General features: G+C 65.2%; 3 protein-coding genes across 4 annotated transcripts; all 3 read right to left on the bottom strand.

The window, feature by feature from the left end:
- Positions 1-3,355: 3,355 nt before the first annotated feature.
- SLC34A3 (solute carrier family 34 member 3) lies at positions 3,356-8,175 on the bottom strand. 2 transcript variants are annotated; one of them, XM_002926122.3, is made up of 12 exons: positions 7,928-8,175; positions 7,552-7,641; positions 6,939-7,067; positions 6,720-6,863; positions 6,533-6,644; positions 6,258-6,453; positions 5,988-6,077; positions 5,806-5,893; positions 5,551-5,718; positions 5,356-5,472; positions 5,151-5,275; positions 3,356-3,820 (listed from the first exon to the last, which is right to left on the bottom strand). In XM_002926122.3, exons 1-12 carry the CDS (start codon positions 8,010-8,012, stop codon positions 3,356-3,358), a joined length of 1,809 nt encoding a protein of 602 aa, XP_002926168.1. In that variant the 5' UTR covers positions 8,013-8,175. The 2 variants fall into 2 exon arrangements, with proteins under 2 accessions (XP_002926168.1, XP_034520766.1); XM_034664875.1 differs by having other exon boundaries at positions 6,939-6,961; positions 7,552-8,175.
- A 2,078-nt stretch (positions 8,176-10,253) lies between these two features.
- Positions 10,254-12,367, bottom strand: RNF224 (ring finger protein 224). The gene is made up of 2 exons (XM_034664876.1): positions 11,306-12,367; positions 10,254-11,027 (listed from the first exon to the last, which is right to left on the bottom strand). The coding sequence occupies exons 1-2, from the start codon at positions 11,431-11,433 to the stop codon at positions 10,574-10,576; spliced, it is 582 nt and encodes a 193-aa protein (XP_034520767.1). The 5' UTR covers positions 11,434-12,367; the 3' UTR covers positions 10,254-10,573.
- Positions 12,368-13,465: 1,098 nt separating this feature from the next.
- On the bottom strand, positions 13,466-14,405 carry CYSRT1 (cysteine rich tail 1). The gene is made up of 2 exons (XM_034664878.1): positions 14,157-14,405; positions 13,466-13,899 (listed from the first exon to the last, which is right to left on the bottom strand). The coding sequence occupies exon 2, from the start codon at positions 13,889-13,891 to the stop codon at positions 13,466-13,468; it is 426 nt and encodes a 141-aa protein (XP_034520769.1). The 5' UTR covers positions 13,892-13,899; positions 14,157-14,405.
- Between the last annotated feature and the right edge of the window lie 2,742 nt (positions 14,406-17,147).

Raw genomic sequence — 17,147 nt, 5'->3', positions numbered from 1 at the left:
CAGCCCCGGGGGGCGAGCGCGCGGGCCCGGCCCGCCGGAGCGCCTTCTCCCGGGCGGCTGCCGGGGACCTGGGGGCACGAAACGAGGGGTCTCGGCGCGGAGGAGGGGGCGGCCTGCTGCCCTCCCCGGCCCGTACGCCCGCCCCCGGTGGCGGTCAGGTGAGGGAGCACGTGGGGCCGCTGCCCCCGGGGCCTGGAGAGGGGCGGGGAGGGCGGGGCCGGCCGGGCTGCCGCGCACTTGTTGTGGAGACGGCGCTGGCCCCGCGCCGGTCGCCTGGCGCCTCGGCCCCAGAAACGCGGAGCTGCGTGGAGACGCGGGCGGGCCCCCGACCCCGACCCGCGGGCTCCCTGCCCCCGCTACCGCAGCCATACCTGCGCTGGCAGACGCTTTGGCTTTTCCCTGATGTTCGGAGGGGGAAAGTCTATGAACGAAAAGCGGTTAAGTGACCTGTGGTCGCACCTTCAATCCCACGCTTTAAAAATCGCACTTGCGGTGTGTGTTGTTAACATTTTCAAACGACTCGGTCACGCCCTTGGGTCTCCCTCGAACGGTGTCCCTTACTGGCCCCTGGAGCCTCTCTAGATTGCAGTTTTCTCCGTGAGCTTTTTACCCCATGGGTGTTGGGGGCAATACGTGGTTCTGTTTTTCCCTAAAAGGAAGGCACTCTCTTCAGATAGTACCGTACCACACTTAGTACTGCGGTGTTACGGCACACACGCGGCCCTAAAACGTATAATGGAATGCGACGTCCGAACCCGAATCTGTGGATGAAATCGTTGGGACAAGCAGCGGCTGGCGTAGAGATTAGCATGTCCATCCCTGGGAGAGTGGTCTGCCGCCGCGCTGCTCCCGGACCGCAGTCCTGGCCTGGAGGGTGAGTCAGCACGGCAGAGTGCCAGTGGTTCGGCCCTGCCCGTAGGGAGCCGGCCCCCTCCCCCGCATACCTGTGCCGGAAGGTGGGCCTCGCTGCTGTGGCCCGCGGGTCTTCCAGGCTCAGCGTGTGCACGGCATCCTGTTTTCCTCACTGCGCCCTGCAAAGTTAGCTTAGCCGCCCAAGGGGCAGCCGGCAAGGCCAAGGCTCTGCGGCAGTCATAAATCCACTAATCAATCCGGTGAGAAAGCGAGAAGCTCGGATGTTTCCCCCAGTGAGTCAATGAGGCTTTTGTCAAAGCCGCCACTGCTCATCCCCTACCCCCAGCTCTGTGACCTGAGATCCCCACTTTCTGCCCGGGTGTGAGCCCCAGAGCTCTGAGACACCAGGTTGTCCACTTTGACCCTCCCATGGCCTCAGGGAGATGGACACTGAGAACAAGACCATGGACGTCTCCCTGTGGCCCTCAGGGGTGAGCCCAAGGAGCACGGTGGCTGCTGCCGTACAGGGCTGGTTGGGGGAGGCCCTACAGAACCCCACCCTGAGCCAAGGGTGTTCCTGCCACACTGTGGAGAGGTGGGCCTGCATGGGGCAGTGCATGGAGCAGGAGGGCCAGCCCCAGTGGCCCGGGCCCAGTGGGTGTCTGTGGCGAGGAGGGATGCAGGGCAGAAAGGGCCAGACATGCAGGGAAGCCTGGGCAGGGGCCGTGGGAGTGCTGGGCGCCGGGCCCTCCTGCCCCAGCCTGCAGCTGTTGGCGGCATCCACAAATGAAGGCTCTGTTTACTCGTGGCCATGGTCCCAGCGGGAGGGTGCCTTACCGCCAGGCAGGGGCAGCAGGCAGACAGTCGTTCACGGCCTCAAAGGACCCGCAGTCGGCCTTTGTGGGCGGCCTCACCCGCCCCGGAAGGAGGGGTGCATGGAGTACTTTCTTCCCTTCTCTCTGTGTCCCCACTGTAGGGAGGGAAAGCACCGCACCTGTCTCCCCAGGGAGCTATCCAGGCCCAGCCCCACCTCAGGGAACTTTCATCAAAGGGAGCGTGAGGCTGATGTCCACCCCTAGGAGCATCCTGAGGTCATAGAAGTCAGTTTGGTGGGGGCAAGCTGGAGTGTATGAGCCGGCCCCCGGGGTCGTGCTCCCATGAGCTGCAGACAGGCAGCTACCACCCTTGGTGGGCAGCGAGCCCCAGGCCTAGGAGGCCTGGAAGCTTGTTTAGGGGGGACAGGGAACATGAAGAGGGAGGGCACTGAGAGGAGCAGAGGGATGGGGGGGGGCTGAGGGGACTGAGGGCAGGACCAGGGGCAAGCATTGGCCCTGGAGCGCCCCAGGCCTCCTCTCCCCACACTGGGTCTGGTGGGCGAACCTGGAGGGCTGGGGAGGAGGCAGCATTCCCTGGATAAGGAGGTTACTGCCCACAGCAGCATACTGAGAACTGGGGCGAGCCAAACCCCTGCCCAGGTCCCCTCCACCTCTGGTCTGTGGGTGTGTGCCCCTCAGCGCATAAGGTCTGGGCGGCAGACTGAATCTTACTGAAGAAGCTTTCTTTTCTCCCCATGGTATTTTGGGGAAGGCGTGTTGTGGGAAGCCCTGGGCTGGAAGGGGGCAGTTTCCTTACCCGCTGGCAGGCAGACATGACTTACTGCCATGGGGAGGGGCGGGGGCTGGGCAGGAGTCCCTACCCCTCCCCATGGCGGGGTGCACCCTCCCTCACCTGACCTTCGTCCGCCTCACGGCTGAGGGGTTTGGGGTGGCATGGTGGCACGGGCTCCAGGTGCGGGCAGCTCTAGGGGTGGCCGGCAGGACCCGCTTCCTGGTGGGTCTTGCTGGGGTGGGGGGCGCTGAGTACCTGTTCTGCTGGCCCATGGCAGCCGTATGCCTGTGTCTCACCTGGACACTGCCCTGCGCCTCGCCCATTGCGGGGAGGGGGGTCAGTACAGCGGGGGGTGGGGGGCCTGGGGCCTCCAGGTCCTCACGCCTCCCCTCCGCATTCCCTGGGCCCTGTGGGACCCGTGAGGCCGGCCCCCGGAGGGGCCACCAGCACCACCTGGCTCGTAGCATGCGTCCTCTGCAGGTGGTGGGGCGTGGGAGCCGGCGGCTCCTCCCTCCTTCACCCAGGGTGAAGGGTCCCAGCCACGTCCAGCCGCAGATTCTTTCTGAAGGATATCTCCACGCTCCAGGCTGGCTGCCGCTTGGCACCTTCTGTCCCCAGGGACTCGGGAGAGAAGCAGAGTTACAGCCTGGAACTCCGGGGTTAGCTGCATGCCTGCACCCACTCGGCCTCAGTCGGTCCTGAGTGTTACCTGGGGGACAGCTAGTCCGCCTCGGGGCCCAGTCGGGGGCCCTCTGCAGGCAGCGCAGTGAAGACCACTCACACCTGGGTCATAGCCTTGTTTATTTGCAAAGAAGGCAAGCCAGGTGACTCCGAGGCCTTCTGCTACGGGGATCCCCCAGGGCACCCAGGAGTCAGTGAAGTGCTGGTACCCCCTTCACAACTGCTGGGAGGCCAGGACCTCAGGGTTCTCATAGCAGTGGGCCTCCTTGGCAGCGGCCCGAGGGGGGCTGCAGACCCTGCAGGGGCAGCAGCGGCTGACCAGGCGGTCCCAGGGCTCCAGAGAATGGAGCCAGAGTGGGAGCCAGGCCCAGGACCGCAGACGGCGGGGCAGCCAGGCCGGCCGGTGCCGCTGCAGGACGCTGATGAGGGTGATGAGGAGCCCCAGCCCCACCAGGGGTCCCCCGACTGCGGCCAGCACCGTGCTCCCTGCCAGGGAGAGCCCAAAGGCAGCCAGGGGCAGCAGCAGGAAGCTGAGCAGCAAATAGGCAACGGCCACCCAGCGGTACTTGGCGGTCAGGTCCCCGAAGCGCTTGGCCAACGGGATGGGCAGCCGCAGGATGGGCACCACGTACCACAGCAGGATGCCGGCCACGTTGAAGAAGAAGTGGATGAGGGCAACCTAGAGGTCCAGGGGGCAGGCAGGGGTTAGGAGCCTGGCGCAATGGCACACAGGTCCCCTGAGGCCACCCAGGACACCTGCTCCTCTTCCTCCTCCCCACCCCCTGCCCCTGCCCCAGCAAAAAGGATACTAAGTCTGAAGCCTGTTTGGGGTCCGCTTGTCGGCCACAACGGGCCACCTAGAAGGGCAGGTTCCAGCCAGATATGGGTCTGCTTCTCCAGTACCACCCCACTCCCTACCCAACATGCTTCACGGTTGGGAGCTCAGTCTAGCATCCTGGAGTGGTAACTACACCACCAGTGACCACATGGGTCTGCTCCCCTGGGCCAGCTTAGCTTGCCCACACCTCATGCCTAGTGACCCCACTCCTGCTTATCCGTGAGTGGGCTTGGCCACCCAGTCCTGGGCTCTGGCCTGGCTGCTGTGGGGAGGAGGTGCAGGGCCACATGTGCGGGGAACATAGGCCCTCCAGGGGCTGCTGGCCTTGAGGAGTCGGTGTGGAACATGCAATCCGGAGAGCTTCCTGGAGGGGATGGACCAGGGCCCTGCACTGAGAAGGTCTGAGTGGACCGAGCAGAAGCAAAAATGCAGGAGGGTGGTAGGCAGGGCTTGTGAGCAGAAGCCCAGCAAGATCTGGGCTTTCAGGAGCTGTACCTGTCTGGACACCTAGGCAGGAACTCAAGCCAGGGCAGCGGACCACAGAAAGGGTGACTTAGAGCTGGAATTAGCAAGACTGAATGGGACTGGGTGTGGGGCACAGAGCTAGGGAACCAGAAGGAGGTATCCTGGAGGCGGAATTGTGGGCAAGGGCAGCTTGGAGCACCCGGCACAGGTGAGGCAGGGCTTTGGCAGGAAGACGGCAGCCCCAACAGGTAAGGACCTGTTGGGTTTAGATGGCTGTTGAGGGGAGGGTGCACCCCAGAGGTGGTGGAATAGAGGGGCTGAGGTCCCCAGGGCCAGGATGCCTTGAAGGAATGCAGCTAGCAGCACAGGGGTGGGGGTGGAGGGCAAGGATTCCTCAAGGTTGTTTGGGCAGGGGCTGCCAGAAAGGAAGAGCAGGTACCCCAAGACCATAGGGTCCTCGAAATGACCTGGTCCCAGGAGAGGAAGAGTGGGGCTGGAGGTCCAAGAGATGTCCAAAGGATCCCTAGGGTTCAAGGAGGCTGCAGGTCTGATCGGGCAGCCAGAGGTGGGTCCCGGGAGAGTCTGGGCCATGGCCAAGCTGGACGTGGGGCTGGACAGGAAGGAACTGAGCCCAAGGGGAAGGCCCAGGCCGGGGGTGAGAGTGGGAGGGGTTGGGGGGCCAGGAGGAGGCGAGGGAGGGTGGTACCTGGAGGGCACTGAGCAGCATGTCCGCAGGACTGGCCAGGGCGGCCAGCAGGGCTGTGGTGGTGGTGCCGACGTTGGAGCCCAGGAAGAGAGGGTACGCCCGCTCCAGGCCGATCACCCCGACCCCTGGGGGAGCCAGGGGTCAGCACTGAGGCCTGAGCTCTTGCCCCGTGGCCCAGAGCCCTGGGCCTGTGCCCCGCGCTCACCCATGAGCGGCACGATGGCTGCTGTAAAGACACTGCTGCTCTGAAGCACAAAGGTCAGGCCGGCGCCCACGAGGACCGCCAGGTAGCCGCTGAGCCAGCCCAACGGGGAGGGGAAGTCTGCGGGGGGGGGGGTTGGGTCATCCTCTGTCCGGCTGCCCCCCAGCCCGCGTCCCCGTGTCCCCGGTCTGGCCGCACCAGCATTGATGACCTTCCTCACGGCCTGGGCCACGCGGCCGCGCAGCACAGAGTTGAGCAGCTTGACGATGAGCATGAGGCAGGTGCAGAGCAGGAGCAGGGAGGCCGCCAGCAGGATGAAGCCCACGGCCAGGTCCGTGAGCGCCGTCCCCACAAACAGGTGGTGGCCTGGGGGCGGGGCGGGGGCGGTGAGCCCAGAGCAGCTCCAGGGGCAGGCGGGGGACAGGGACGGGCTGGGGGGGCTGGGGGCCTCACAGGGCAGCTGCTGCAGCACAGTAGAGCTGTTGCTGTCAGGGCAGGGGCCGGAGCCGGTCGATCCGCAGCCGCTGCTGTTCCCCGAAGTCTGGGGAGGCGAGGCAGGGCAGGCTCAGGACGGGCTCAGGGCCGGCGGCCTGAGTAGTTCGGCAGGTCAGAGGCTGGGGTCCCAGGCACCTCACCATCACCTCCCTGGTGCCGCACCATCGCTTAATGAGGCTGCTGTTGGTGGCGTTCCCTGTGGCACTGCTTGCAATCCTATCAGTGTCCAGCTGGGGGACAGAGGGGTTGTGACCGTGTACTGGACCCTCAGGGCTCACCTGGGACGCAGATGCCCGCAGCCCAGCCCACGGTGCCCTCCCCCGGCCAGCGCAGCCCCCCCCCAGGGCCACAGCACTCCCAGCCGCACAGGCACAGAGCCCCCCCCCACCCGGGGCCGCGGCCGTCCTCACCTGCACGATGAGCTGTGTGAGAGGCTTCGTGAGCACCTTGAGGATGTCGGGCGCTCGCCCCCCGGGCCGCAGGCTGCCGGCTCCCAGAGCCAGGGCGCTGAGCCTCTCCAGCAGGGCCGTGGCGCTCTCCAGCGGCAACAGGATCAGCACCGTGAGCCAGTTGAAGATGCCGTGTACGGCCGAGCCGCCAAAGGCCCTGCCGCGTGGAGCAGAGTGGTCGGTGGCCTCAGCTGGGGCCTTGCTTGCTGCCCCGGCCCTCCCCTCCCCCCACTCACCTCCGAAACTCATCCCGGTCCCCTGACTGTGCCATCGAGACCAGGGTGCTGGTGATGGACGTGCCCACGTTGACGCCCATGATGATGGGCACACACGCCTGGACGGTCAGCACTGTGGGGGCGCTGCATGAGCCCCCCCATACTCTGCCCACCCACCACCAGCCCGGGGGGGAGGCGGGACACTCACATTTGGAGGCCACCATGCTGACCACGATGGAGGAGGACGTGCTGGAACTCTGTACAAGAACTGTGACCAGCACACCGATGACCAGTCCAGCCACAGGGTTGGACAGCACCACGTTGTCCTTGAAGATGTCTCCAGTCATTTTGCCTATGTCCAGAGAGAGGTGCACTGAGACTATGCAGGGCTGGCTGCCCACCCCACCCCAGACCCCTGGTCACTCACCGCTCAGCAGCTGGAAGGCTGAGCTGAGGATGTCCAGGGAGCAGATGAAAAGGTAGAGGTTTCCCAGGAGCCCACAGGCCTTGAGGAAGCCAGTGACCACCCAGAGCACCCTTCCAGCCACGCTGAGCTCTGAGAACACAGGGCAGGGCTCTCCTCAGCCAGCCCCCACCCAGCCCTGCCCTGCCTGGCACCCCTCCCAGTTCCCTTCCTCTGTCTCCTTCCAGGGCAGGGACTGGGCCCCCCTTCTTAGTCCCTGCACAGGGCAGGGCCTGGGTCTGCCTCCTTGTGCCCCAGGGCAGGGTCTGGGTCCCTCCTCTGTTCCTTTGCAGAATGGCCAAGCCAGCTGCCCCTGGGACCTCCCTGAAACCTAATGGTCGTTAGGAGGGAGAAGGAGGGGCAGGCTGGGCAGGGGGTGACTCTCATCTCTAGAAACAACAGGCAGCAGAGCTGAGGGACAAGGATCCGTGGGGTGCTGGTCTGCATGACAGGTTTCATGACAGGTTTGTTGAGGCAAACCTCTTTCCTGCTCTCTCTCCCCAGGGACCCTCTCCACACTCAGACCCTGGGGAGTCAGAACCCCATTTGGTCAGTTCCCCAGCACCTCCAGACCTACCTTTCCAGGACTGGCCAGTGTCCTTCAGCTGAGGGAGGGCCCAGGGGTCCATTTCCCCCTCTTCCAAGACTGGGGCAGAACTGGGGGTCCCTGCAGGAGCCAAGGTGAAGGAGGGCCAAGGATACTCTCACGTGGGGGCGAGAGGGTGTGGAGGGGACTATGGTAGAGGGGTTTGGGGTAAGAGGCAGGAACAGGAAGCAGAGAGGAAAGGGGGCCTCCAGCTTGTCTGGCCCTGACCAGAATTGTCACGAGCCCCTGTGAGCTCTCCAGAAGATGGGCGGGAGCCCCCTCCCCACTTACACGGAGCGACGGATCAGGGGCTGGATGGGTAGGCAGAGAGGCAGGCTGAGGCCTGGTGCCCCGGGGCTCCGGGTACCTGCATTTCCCGGACTCCGGTCCACCAGGCCAACTGTGTCCAGAGTAAGGGGGGGGACCTGGCCACCCGTGAGGGAATTCGGCATGGATTTCTGGCAGGGACAGACCCAGGCCCAAGCCTGGATCTGCTGGGGGGAAAGGTAGGTCAGACATGTGTCCTCCCCCTGCCCCACCAGGTCCTCCTGGGGTCCTCTAACCCAGGATCTATCTTCTCTCCCCACCCCCTGCTGGCCTTGGAGACTTCCCGCTTCCTTCGTCTACGGGGGGATGGCTACAGTGACCTCACGCAGTTGTCAGGCGAGCCCAGTCCAGTTTCGGGGGCAGAGTCGAGGGGGCCCTGGCTCCCTGGCTCCCTTGTTGGTCCTGACTGGAAGAAGACTTGGTGGGTGGCCCAGGGCACAGGGTGCCGGGTGCCGGAAGTGCCTAGGAGCAGGGAACCCAGCAACCTTCCTCTCAGGTGTCATCGGGACACTGCAGATGGCCCCAGCTTAGACTTTGGCATTTGATACCAAACGGTGACGTCTCCACTTGATAAGGGCCGCACCCCCAGTGATGGGGGCAGGGCAAGGGGTTTGGGGGCCCCCACCCCCCCCAAGGCTCCTCTCTTCAACCCTCTGTGTCTGGATCCCCTCTCTGGTCTTCTCCCCCAGCTCCCTCCCAGCCCCCAGGGTCCAGGTCCTGGGCAGCTTTCTGTCACCCCTCCCTCCTGTCTTTCGTCTTCGGCTTGGGGAGGCTCAGGGTGGGGCCTAAGCCCTGGGCCAGGAGGTCACCCAGCCCTCGTCCTGGCGTCCCCGGGCCCCCACCTGGTTCTAGAAGCTCCTACCTGTGAGGGTAGTGAGGGGGCACCTGCGGGGAGGAGACACAGGGCGGGAGCGACTGCCGGTCAAAGATCTGCTGAGCGCACACATGACCTGCTGTGTACTGAGCCCCATTAATGTTTACCCAGGAGTCGAGGGCCCCGAGGGGTACCTGTCGTAACCCCAGGTGCCTGCCTTGTGCGGTTCCACTATCACCCTGGGGCAGGTGCTCCAGGCCCCCGGCCCAGCCCTCTTAGAGTGGGGCTTCTCCCTGCACGGGCCCTGAGCCAGGCCAGGGCTCCGTCGTGCAGGACTTCCATGAGTGGACGCCTGTGCGAGGTGACCAGTCACTGCACGCTGCCCGCCCAGGGCAGGGCAGGATGCTGGTGCTCTGGCTGGTCGGCCTGGAGGCCTCAAGCTCTGCGGACCTTACTGTGGTCATCCCTACCCCATCAGATGGCGGGAGGGAAGCCCTTTGCACCAGGTGGGTGGGAAGGGCCCTAGTCCCTGAAGTCATCCAGTTCAGATCCGGGTTCAGGGCAGGGATGGGCCCAGCCGTGCTCCCAGCGGGCTCAACCCCAGCAGTGGGCAGGAACGGTAGAGGGTGTTGTACCTCCATCTGCAAGCTGAGGGGGACAGGACCCATCCCCTGGGCCGCCCTCCTGCCCAGCCCACTGCCCACCCCACCTGGACCCAGACTCAGCCCACCCTGTTCACTCCCCCAGGACCATGGCCCTGACTGGCGCCATGGCTGGAGGTGCCTCTTGGGGTCAGCCCCCTTCCCGCTGCCCCTGCTGGGGCATGCTCCTCCCCCTCCCTCTTGGGCCTGGTCTCCCCAGGGGGCCTGCTGGCCACAGCAGCCTGCTCTAGCTGCCGCCCACCAATCGCTGTGTGCCTGGGGGACTTTGCCCCAGAGAGCGAGGAGGTTCCTGAGTGTCCTCTCAGCAAATTTTCTTGTCCCTCCCTGTCCTGCACCCACCGCCTGGGGCAGGCTCAGCAGTCCCTCCCAGAAGCTCCTGGGTGACCGTGTGACAGCTCCTGTCTGGATGGGGATGAGGATGTTGCATCCTGACTTGGGGGAGTGTCTGTGTCCATAGCCTGCAGCACCTGCTCTGGCCCCTGGAAGGGTCTGTGTGGTGGCCCCTGTGAGCCAGGAGGAAGCTGAGGGCCAGGAAAAGGCTTCGTGTGGGAGTGGCTCTGCGGAGCTGTGCAACCTCAGGCAGGCCCCCACCCTCTCTGGTCCTAGAGCGAGCCCGGCCCAGGGCCCTCTCCCCAGACACCTGTCACGGCAGGGACTTTGGGCCTGCAGGAGACCCTCCGGGAACAGTGCCCAGGGCCCAGTTGGTGCTCAGTGCACTTTGTTGAATGAGTGAACTTCACAGGGATGCTTCACAAGCCAAGGATGAAGGAGGTGGCTCTGTCCCTGCTCTGGCTCTCAACTCTGAGACTTTTTCCAGGGAAGGGGAGACGGGTTCCAGCATGACCAGGTATAGACTTGGCCAGGCCCTGACCCTCTGGCCTGCGGCCGGAGCCATGGAGGCATCCTCTGAGCTGAGTCCAGGCCTGGGCTGGGCTTGCAGGTGACTCTGACAGCAGCACCCTCCCCCTGCACACGGTCAGGCTAGTTTGAGGCCCTGGAATCCTGGCCAAGACAAGCAGGAGGTCACCCGCATCTCACAGAGTGTCATAGTGCCAGGGGCACAGCCCCCAAGCTCAGGCTGCGGTCTGGGGGAGTCTGTGTAGGGCAGGCTGCGGGATGCTCGGCCCTCAGGCTGCTCTGGGCTGGCTGTGCTGCCTCTGGAGGTTCCGAGGTAGGGACATGCGGGGGGCAGCAGCTCGCCTGCCGGGACTCAGACCTCGGGACTGCCAGGGGCGTCCCAGCAGCAGCCGCAGCAGCACCTGGCCTGGGGGAAGTGGGGCTGGGCGCCCAAGGTGGGACAGAGCCTGGCTGGCTGCCGAGTGATTGCAGTGCCGCCTTTGGGGGGCGCAGGGGGCTCCACACGAGACGGCTCCCGCTCAGCCTTCACGGCTAGGAAGGCGGCCAGGTCGAGGTCCAGCATGGCCACCCCTCCACGGGGTGTGGGTGTGCTCTGGCGGCACTGTGGGCAGGGGATCCAGCGCTGCTCGGGGGCCGGAGCGTCCAGCCGCCGCACGCACGCCTGGCAGAAGGTGTGGCCGCAGTACAGCCGGCGTGGCAGGTGGCCGGCGAGGTCATAGGCTGAGTAGCAGATGATGCAGTCACCGCGCCGGGACCCAGCGGCTGTCCCCTCCTCGGAGACCCGGAGACTCTCAGGCTGCAGCATCCTGGGGGAGGCGTGCAGGGGAGCTGCAGCCCACCCTGCCTGCCTCTGAGACTATCGTGCATGGTTGGGCCCTGGCGCCAGGAGTCTGCCCCAGAGGACAGGGTCCTGGGCCTCTGCAGAGGGTGGGTGGTGGCCGACAGGGTCTGAGCACAGCCTGGGCTCCTGTGGCTGCCGGCTGGGCAGCAGCCTGTCCCGCTGTTTGGTCCCTCTCCCTGACCCCCTTGCTCAGCTCCAGGCCCCCCCACTCCCCAGCCTGCCTAAGCCCGAGGACTCCCTTACCTGCATCCGCTCGACTGGGCAGCTATGCCCAGCCAGAGGCTGTCCGGGGGCTCGGGGCGGGGGGACCCAGGGCGCCCTGCGCCTCCCTCCCTGGGGCTCGCATTACTGGCCGAGCACAGACGAGTCATCAGGGAGGCGGGTGGTGGCTGCAGGCAGGTGTGGGTTCCCCTTTCAGCCACAAAGCACTTGCAACTAGATCCACTAGCACCACCAACCCAGCAGGAGATAAGGCACCCCCACCCCCATGCCCGGACCCAGCTCCACCAGTCCCCCAGGCAGGCGTGGGGTCCCTCTCCCCACCCTGGTGAACCAGGCCCACCTCCACGCCACCCCTACTCTCATGCTTCCCCCACGTCATGCTAGGAAAGCCTTCTGGCCTTGACCTGGGGGTTGCTTCGTCAACTCTTAGCTCGAGCATCACCCCTTCCAGGTAACCTGCCAGGACCCTCACCGGCTCAGAGCCCTGGGGGATCCTGCTCTTCTGAAGCTCAACCACAATGTGCGTGTGTCCATGTCGATCTGTCCCTGCACCTTCCTCCTGCCTGGTCTGGGTCTGTTGTGCCCCCGTTACAGGGCAGCAGCCAGCCCCACAAGGTCCCAAGGAGGTGCTCAGCACAGGTATGGAGATCCCCACTCACACACAGGGATTGCCCAGAAGCTCTCTGGGGCTCCCTGGTCACGCCCAGTAGAGGCCACCTCCCCCCCTCGCATCTGCCTGGCTGTGGCCGCTGGGCCAGCACGGTGACCCTGACTGTGGGCACAGCACAATGGGGTGTGTCAAGAATGGTCAGGATGGGATCGGGACCCTCACTGCTCAGCTGGGAGGAAGCCAAGAACCAGAGGGGCTCCTCCTCAGTCGTAGCACCTGGCAGTCCACAGCCTCCCTGACTGGTCCGACAGGTGTCTGCGGGCGGCCGGGGTGGGGTCATCCTCTGTGGAGGCAGGCCATGGCGCAGGGGCCAGCAACCTGGCCCACCTGAGTGCCTGCACAGTGAGACCAATGACCTGTCCACCCACGCCCAGAGACAGGGCTTGCCTTGTGGACGGTCACCCTGGGTTAGGGGAGGGCTGGCCCCGGGACCCGTCCAGCCTGCAAGGCCAGCTCAGCTGCCTGCTCCAGCTGTCTCTGCCTGGCCCTGGAAACGGCGGAGTGCCCAGCGCGGGTCTTACCACTCAGTCCCCACCCCGGCATCCCAGCCTCACCCCAGCAGTGAGGGGATACCAGCGTTAAGCAGCCTAGCTCCCCACACGCCCCCTCAGGCAGGCACTTTACTCTGCTCAGACAGATGGGAGATCTGTCCTCCGCGGGGCCCACCGGCCAGCTCCTTTCCTGCTCTCTCGTCCGGCAGGTCCAGGCCCTGCAGGCAGGACAGCAGAGGAGCAGCATGGCTTGGGTGCCACACAGCAGACGGTGAGCAACTGACGTTTCACGAGGAACCAGAAAAACCCCCCCGCTGAGGTAGGGCAGTGACTCACGGATGGGCAGGGCCTGGTGCTGGCCGCCAGGGCTCCCACTCCCAGAAACTTGCCAGAGCCAGTCCCTCCCGCCACGGTCCTGCCAACATGACCCTCCTCCTGGAGGCCGTTCCTGGGGCTCCACCCCCCCCCCCCCCCCCCCCCGGTTCCATGCATAGCATCCTCCTACTGTCTGACCCACTGCGTGACCTGTCTCCCAGCCTTGGCCTCAGCCGTAGGGAATGCAAGACAGCTTGAACCCAGGCCCGGCTGGGCCAGGGCAGGGGCACCCCCATCCCTCTGGACAGACCTGAGGCCTGCAACACTGGGTGCCCTCCCCATTCCTGAATACCCCACAGAGGCTGAGCCTGTGCCGTTGGCCAGCCCGGGACCATCCTCAAGGGGGCAGCAGTAAAGAGGAGCAACCACAACAAAGCTCGCTCTGCTTTATTGCTGGGCCGTGGGCCCCGAGGGAGGGGGTCGAGGGTGTCCCCAGGGCTGCCATCACGGCAGGTGCCCAGGCTCTCTTGCAAGGGGCTGGAGTTGGGCAGTTGGCCTTCTTGGCAAGTGGGTGCTCCCGTCCAGGGGGGGAAGTGGCCAACGCCCATGACAATGGTCAGTGGCTGCCCCAAATGGGTGGGCGCTGCCGTGGCCGCCTGAGCCATGGTGGGGTCCTGCAGCCGCCCGCGGCCTGGCAGGGCCGGGCTAGGAGACGACGCAGCAGCGGTTGTGGCAGCGGCAGAAGCGAGGGCAGCGGCAGCAGGAGCAGCAAGCGCAGCAGCAGCAGTGGTGGGCGATGTCATCACCACGCCCGATGGGCGGCCGGCCAGTGTAGGTCAGTCCTGCCGGCCGCTGCCCACTACCATAGGGGTTGCCGGGCTGTGGCCGGGCCTGTTGGCCCTGGATCTGGGTGGCCCCCTTGGTCCCCTTGGCGCCCTTGCTCTCTGGGGCCTCCTTGGTGGGCTGCAGGAGCCGGGTGGGCTCTGAGGGGCAGGACCCCGCAGGCAGAGGCTGTGACCCCCAGGAAGAGGAAGCCGCCTCCAGCTGCTGCCCCAGGTCGGGCCGCAGATGAGCCCGGGGGATGCTGACCTGGGCATATGGGTTCTTGACGACCATCTCGTGCGGGTCCATGGCCCAGCCTGGCGGGGGCAGGTAGAGGAGACAATATTGGCTCAGGGGAGGGGAACAGCTGCAGCCCAAGAAAGCACCCACCCCGCGGAGAAGCCAGGCCTGTGTGTCCGCGCCTGTGCATGGGGGTGAGCTGAGTGTGAGGGCCAGTGTCTCCCAGCTGCCCTCCCTGCATGGCAGTGCCCCGCGCTGGGGCTGCGAATGGGCTGGGGAGGCTGTGCCCGTGATTGAGCCCCAGTGCAGGGAAGCCCCTCAGCCCAGGACCCACCTGGAGTGGTGATGGCAGCAGTCTACCCTCTCGTCCTGTGGGCCAGGTCCCGGTGCCTATGAGGTAAGCAACTGGCAGCTAGCTGCCTTTTCCCTCCTGGGGAGGGGCGGGGCCGTGGGGTGGAGCTCAAAGATGGGGTTCCCAGGATCCCAGGAGGCCCTGGCTCGTCCAGCACAGCAGCCACCCACCCTTCCTTCTCTGGTGGGTGGTGGCCCCCACCGGGGCTAAAGGGGCACTGATGGCCTGGGTGACTCAGCCTCCACACATCTGGGGCACGTCCTCAGCCCTCCAAAGACCTGCAGTCACCAGGAAGGAAGGCACGAGGTAAGTCTGACGTCAGCCTCAGCTTCCCTGCCTGCGGGTGGTCTGGGGAACCCTGGCTGTCACTCCTTTACCTCGAAGCCTCTGCTTTGAGGCAGAGGACAGAGGTCCTCACTTTGAGCAAAGCCTCTAGCTGGCAGGCAGAGACTAAGGTGTTTGAGAGCACAGACTGCTTGGAGGTTTGCGTTTTTCAACCCATAAAAAAGTTTGATTCACACAGCTTTGCTACAAGTGATCTCTCAATTGGCGATGACCGGGGCTTCACTGGCAAGTGACACTTCTGGCTCATTTCTTTTTTTTTTTTTCTTCTTTTCATATTTTATTTATTTGAGAGAGAGAGAGAGCGCACAAGCGGGGTGAGAGGCAGAGGAGAGGCAGACTCCCTGCTGAGCAGGGAGCCCGAGGTGGGGCTCGGTCCCAGGACCCTGAGAGCAGGACCTGAGCTGAAGGCAGACCTTTCACCGACGGAGCCCCGCAGGTGTCCCTTCTGGCTCATTTCTGAAACTGCAGCTTCTCTCTCCTTGGTGGGCTCGGAGACCACGAGTTTCCCACCCCACCAGCGTCTCCACCCTCGGAACTCACGCCTCCCCCCACCTTCATCTGTGAGGTGGCCGGTAGCACCTGCCGCACAGGGTCGTCATATGTTGGGGTGGCAGTGGCTGCGAGCACCTGGGGCTGGGCCCGGCCCTGGGGATCTTCCCCAGAGCGATCTGGGCAGTAGGGTGGGGCCAGGACCTGCACCCCCAATCCTTGGTGCCCAAGGGAACCCCCAAGGAAGGGCGGGACAAAATCAGACGTGGCCCAGAGGCCAGGGTGACCAGGGTGGCCTGCATGAGGCCAGTCGGACCGGTCCGGACACGAGTTCTATCGATGTGGCACTGGGTGAGGAGGGAAGTCGGCCTGGGGCCCGGGACCTAGCAGGTGTATGGCAGACGCTCATTGCGCAGGCTCAAAAAGCCCCGCCCACTGCCCCAACAGACTCCGCCCCCTATTGCGAGGGGGAGGCTGGCGCATGCGCACAACAGGCCTGGGGAGGCCGGTGAGAACTTTATTCCCCAGAAGCCTCCGCGCTCAAAGGTTTCTCTAAAGACCCGGTTCGGGTTCTGCTGGCCTTGGACGGTCCAGAACTCAGCCTGGGCCGCTCAGCTCTGACGCGCGGGGTTCCGGCTCAGCGAGCGCGGACTTAGGCGGGCTCGGGGAGGCGCGCCTGCACGGGGCGGGATCTCCTGCCCAGGGGCGGGGCCTCGGGGCAAGGGGTGGGGCCTGGTGGCTGGTGCCTCCTTGGGTGCGCGCCCAGCGGGTCACTGGGAAGTTGAGCGGAACTGGAGGCCGGGGCTCTCTGTGTTGCCGCACCTTCACGTCAGGGCCCATAAGGCCCTCGCGGCCCACCCTGCCGCGCACCTGCTCACCGGCGCCCATCCCACACCCTCTCTCGCTGAATGGCTTTGGAAACTGAGCCCCAGACACACTAGCCTGAGGTCACACACAGCGGCGAAGTACCCCCATGGCACAGGTTCGCGCCTCGGGTCTGTTTTGCCCGTGTGGGCTTCCTCACCAGGAACAGCGGCCTCTCTGGGCTCTGCTGCCCTGAAGGACCCCCGGGCAAGGCCTATAGCCAGGTGTAGTCGGGCCTGTACAGAGGAGAGGGGCTGTGGCCGGAAGAGGCTGAGATTGTCCAGGGTCAGGCGCAGGGCCCGGTGCTGGTCACGCGAATGCTAGCATGCCATGTAGTAGCTGGAGCAGGTCAGGGGGTGGCACCGTGGAGCCCCCCGCCCTCCCCCCCCGGCAGCTGTGGCCCCTGCCCAGTAGTTGTCAACATGTTCTCTGCCCTTTCTCTCACCTGAGGGCTCCCCACAGGCAGAGGGTATATCCCAGGGAATTAGGGGAGCCGGGCTTGAGGAGGAAGCAGAAAGGAATGGGGCCTCTGTGCTGGGTGGGGTCAGGTCAGCACACAAATATGTGACAGCAGGGCACGTGCTGACCTGATGGGATGCCGGAAAAGGCCACCCCACCCTGGCTGTGTGTCCTCAGTGGGCTGCCCCACTGGCCTGTCCAGTTGTCTGTCTGACCTTCTGCTACACCTTGCCACACCCATCTGCCCAGCATTCCTGTCCTTGGAGCCTTCTCCCAACTACTGTCCCTCCCTTCCCTCCACTCCTCGGGTATCTTGCTCACCCCTCATGGTCACATCGTCCTCTTTGTTGAGCACGACCTGGGTGCACTCGTGAGCTGGAGGGATGAGCCTTGGGGACAGAGTGGAAGGACAAGCAGAGACCCTGACTTTCTGGGGGGGACATATGGCAGTCTCCGGGTGGGGTCCTGGGAACCAGCTTTCCTGAGACCACCTCTCCACTCCTCTTGCCTTCCTCCCTCTGGCATTGTGAGGCCCCAGGCTTCGGAAAACAGGATTTCCCTTCTAGAATTGGAGGTGGGGTACTTGACTAGAACCCAGGGTCGGCCAGGCAGGACTCGGGATGGGGGCGTACTGAAAAGGGGCGACGCGGGGGTCCTGATCCACACGCGGCTCGCAGGGCCAGGCAACCCCGGGAGCGGGCGCCAGGCCCGCGGCGATGGAGGGGCGGCTGAGAGACAGGCCCCGCCCCGCGGACCCCGCGCGGGTCCCCAGACGGGGGGTGGCGCTGCGGGCGCGGGCGGGCGCCGCGCACTGCG

Source organism: Ailuropoda melanoleuca, chromosome 7 (genome assembly GCF_002007445.2).
Source record: "Ailuropoda melanoleuca isolate Jingjing chromosome 7, ASM200744v2, whole genome shotgun sequence".
In the NCBI taxonomy this organism is placed as follows: Eukaryota; Metazoa; Chordata; class Mammalia; order Carnivora; family Ursidae; genus Ailuropoda; species Ailuropoda melanoleuca.
This window is presented reverse-complemented; position numbering and strand designations above follow the sequence as displayed.